Here is a 4,065-nt window from a genome sequence, read left to right as displayed (position 1 = left end):
GCTGTCGAGGTAAGGAAAAGAGAAGCAGAGGAGAAGGCAGGGCTATTCAGAGGTAGCAGCAGCAGTGGCTAAGCCCAGCGCCATTGTGAGCATAGAAGGCGCCTTTCCAAAGGTTGTTAGGACCCTGTTGAAGTACAAGGTTGATGCAACCACGAATAGATTATTAAACATGTAAAGAGGCGATTGATGGACACCCTTTTATATTAATTTTTAAAGAGCAAGCAGAGTGGAATTAACCAGTTAATTCAAAGAGAGTTCCTCGTTTAAGCAAACAACCCTGCATTACTGGGGTGAGTGCTGGTCCAATGGTTCTCGAAGTTCAACGGCTTGGACCTTACCTAGGGGACTTGTTAAAACACAGCTCCTGTAAAGGTGGCCCTTTTTGCGGTGTTCCTCTCCCACTCCCAAGAATGCAGATGCTGTGTCTCCCCAGGTGCCAGGGGATTGCTATGCTTGCACAGTCATGTGTCGCCAGCAGTGCCTGGCTGCTCACCCGATCCTGCTCGCCTGTGATGTCTGCCCCTGGACTGCTGAAGAAGCAAAGGATTTTCCTCGTCTAACCTAAACTTTCCAGAAGTATCAAGATGCTTCCTAGCAGGCTTTGCATAATTAGCCTTTTCCCTGCGTTGTTATTTTTGGCTCACTTCCCTGGTAGGCACTATAGTGTACTCGTTCAGAGTATGGGCTTTTGCACTAGATGAACTTGGGTTTATAGCCGTGTGACCTCAGGTGTACTTAGCTCTTACCTTCCTTTGTAACATGGAGATGATACTAATAGCTATTACATGAAGTTATTGAAAGGATTAAGTGAGTTAGTATATGTGTAAAGTGCTTAGAAAGTGTCAAGTGTCAGCCATTATTATTATTATTATTTCCATAGCTACCTAATCAATAACTCAAATGGGCCACATTCCTGGACCACAAGAAAGCCTGCCTCCAGCATAGCAATCCCCACAAATAAGCTGAGTGAAATAGAACTTAATTACCAAAGAGGCCGGCACAGTATTGCCAGAGGAATTTTCTTCCATCCTCCTGCTGTTTATGAATAAACTAGAGATTTCCAAGACTTCATTGTGGAGGTTTCGCAGCTGAAGATGTCGATATCCTGGAACAATGCAGAATTGGGAAAAGCTTGTTAGCTGTGCACTGCAGAGCTCTGCAAAGGAGACCCCCCAGGGAGGTCAGTAAATGATAGGGAGAAATAAGACTTTAAGATGGGCAGGGGTGACAACCAACTGATGCCTTTTCCCCAGGAGTGTTGCCCCAGGGTACAGTTTGGGGCTACCTCGTGGTAGTTAACTTGTCCAAGGTCTGTTTTTAACTTAGACTCAAACTGAAAATTTTAAACTCAAACCAAATATAGTAGGAAAACCTGATCATTTTTGTTTATCAAGTCATCTAGAATAACTGTTCTACAAATATTCCATTTTAGAACAGCTTTAGTGATAATAAAATATTCCAACAATAGGGGGTTGGTTAAATAAGTTATGGTGTGTATTTATGCAAGTATAAAATGGAATAATATGCAGCTCTTAAAAGTGGTAATGAAGATGTATAGCTATTAATCTGAAAAGTTGATCACTACATACATCAGTAAGTGAAAGCCAGTAAGTTGCAAAACACTAAGATTAGTAGGAAGCTTGCTTGTTCAAAATTTATACTATATGCTAATATGTATATACATGGGTAGAGGTGTAAAGCCTGCAAAAGATATATACCAAAAGTAACTATTTTGAAGAGTTGGAAAAAAGGATAATTAAAAAAAAATGTTTTTGCTTCTCTGTACTTTGTCATATTTCTGTAATAACTGTGATGAACTGAATGGTGTCCTCCTAAAATTCATATGTTGAAGCCCTAACTCCCATTACCTCAGAATATGACTCTCTGGAGAAAGGGTCTTTAAAGAGGTGATGGGGTTAAAATGGGTCATTAGGGTGGGTCCTAATCCAATATGACCAGCATCCTTATAAGAAGAGGGGACTGGAGAGCAGACACGGAGAAACACCAGATGCTGTGCACACAGACCAATGGATGGCCCTGTGAGGACACAAGAAGGTGGCCATCTGCAAGCCAAGGACAGAGGCCTCAGAAGAAAGCAAACTTGCTGAAACCTTGATCTTGGGCTTCTAGCCTTCAAAACTGACAAAATAAACCTCTGTTGTTTAAGCCACCCAGTCTGAGGTATTTTGTTACACAGCCCTAGCTGACTAACACAGTGACCACGGACTACTCACACAATGGAGAAGAGAAACAAGGAAGAACCAAAGAGTAGGAGACTGTAACATGTTGGTGGTGCTCAGAGGCTGGCAGAGTATGGCTGTGGGAGGAAGTATGTCCTGGAAACTTGGTACTCAAACGAGGTCAGCAGAGTCAGCATCCCTGGAGCTTGTTAGAAAGGCAGAATCTCAAGCCCCGGGCCCACAGCATCAGGGTCTGTATTTTATTACTAAGAGCCTGGGTGGCTCAACTGCACATCAAAGTTTGAGAAAGCAGTGCACAGACGTTCTGGACAGGTGCGACAAGCTGACGTTTCCCCCAAGGGCCATGGCAAAGCCCACATGCAGCAAGCCAGCAGCTCTGGCCTTTGCTCAGAATTCTCCACCTTCCCTGCTCTGCACCCAAACCCACCCCCGGCTTCTGACACTGGACTCCCACCAGGCACTGACTCCAACCTCATCCCACTCATGCCACAGCACACCCCAACCCTCCCTCTTCTCGGTTTCCTCTCCTCACGTCAGTCCCTGCTTTAAACATGCCAGGGGTAGGGTGGGCACTACCTGGGGAGGGATGTATGTGGACAAGAGCACAACGACTGCCGCTCCTACCATCAGCAACAGTGGGAGAGGCTGCACTTCATAACAGACGTTGTCAATAACTTCGGATTTTAGGATAACGTAAAAGAAAAATGTCTTTTGAGACATGCTCAAACAGTGTTCAAACTTGTATTATTTGCTTCTGCCTCTTATTTTAACGTGAAAATTTCAAACATATACAAAAGTAGAGAGAAGCGTGTAATGAACCCCGGGGCATCCATCGCTCAGCTACAATTATGAACTTTGGACAATTTGATTCTACCTCGCTTTAGAGCCTTGAGGGGGATGATTCTCTGAGCAGTTACCACCGAGCTGTTGTTCTCCACAACGGCAAAACGAAGGAATAGGAGATCTTCGAAGTGAACCCGGAAGAGGAACTGTTCATTCCACATGGGGTTCAGAGTATTGCGGTGGATGGGCTTCGTGCGGAAGTGGCAGCTATCCAGGGCCATGCCCAGGACATCGACCTCTATACATGGGCTTCCCGTGCTGTTACTCGGGCACACGTTCTGCCCAGAGACAATCTGAGGAGGAAAAAGGGTCAAAGTCACTGAAGATGCAAAAGAGACAGAGGTCGCCTCTGAGCCTCATCGCTTCCCTCCACAAAGAAAGACAAAGAACCCTCTGCAATGGACCAGGTAAATGATTAATAAGGCTGCTAAAAAAAGAGAAGTTATCACAATCAGGTAATTGTATGACTGGAATCATGGTAAAATCTATTTTGTCAACAGCATTCATCTAACTATAACCTTTCAACTGTCAACATGTTCAAATATCTTCAAAAACCATGTAATTAAGATGAAATTAAGTTTGTCAAGAAGTTGGGAAAAAAGAAGACCTTATATATGAAACCACAAACGTGTTACTTATGTTCTGTTCAAAGTGTTTTAGGTGTACCTTTTACAACTTCAAAATTTTTTTCTTGAATAGTTAGGTTCTGGAGCAAGTCACAGGGAATGCTGTTAAAAATTCATAGCCTTCTGGGCTTCCCTGGTGGCACAGTGGTTGAGAGTGGTTGAGAGTCCGCCTGCCGATGCAGGGGACACGGGTTCGTGCCCCGGTCCGGGAAGATCCCACATGCCGCGGAGTGGCTGGGCCCGTGAGCCATGGCCGCTGAGCCTGCACGTCCGGAGCCTGTGCTCCGTGGCGGGAGAGGCCACAACAGTGAGAGGCCCGTGTACCACACACACACACACAAAAATTCATAGCCTTCTGTCAACGTGAAGCTATACTCAAGTCTAGTGAAAATGGT

At 44.8% G+C, this 4,065-nt stretch overlaps 1 protein-coding gene across 3 annotated transcripts in view; it reads right to left on the bottom strand.

Moving 5' to 3' along the window:
• The window catches only part of PLCE1 (phospholipase C epsilon 1), a 278,203-nt gene that overhangs the window by 11,773 nt on the left and 262,365 nt on the right, over positions 1-4,065 (bottom strand). For all 3 annotated transcript variants that reach the window (XM_007471584.1, XM_007471585.1, XM_007471586.1), the window contains 2 exons: positions 3,076-3,337; positions 987-1,105 (listed from right to left, as the gene is read on the bottom strand). In XM_007471584.1, coding sequence (XP_007471646.1) covers positions 987-1,105; positions 3,076-3,337 — 381 coding nt within the window. The remainder of the gene's footprint in view (positions 1-986; positions 1,106-3,075; positions 3,338-4,065) is intronic.

The sequence above is a fragment of the Lipotes vexillifer genome, unplaced genomic scaffold (genome assembly GCF_000442215.2).
Source record: "Lipotes vexillifer unplaced genomic scaffold, Lipotes_vexillifer_v1.1 scaffold325, whole genome shotgun sequence".
Classification (NCBI taxonomy): Eukaryota; Metazoa; Chordata; class Mammalia; order Artiodactyla; family Lipotidae; genus Lipotes; species Lipotes vexillifer.
This window is presented reverse-complemented; position numbering and strand designations above follow the sequence as displayed.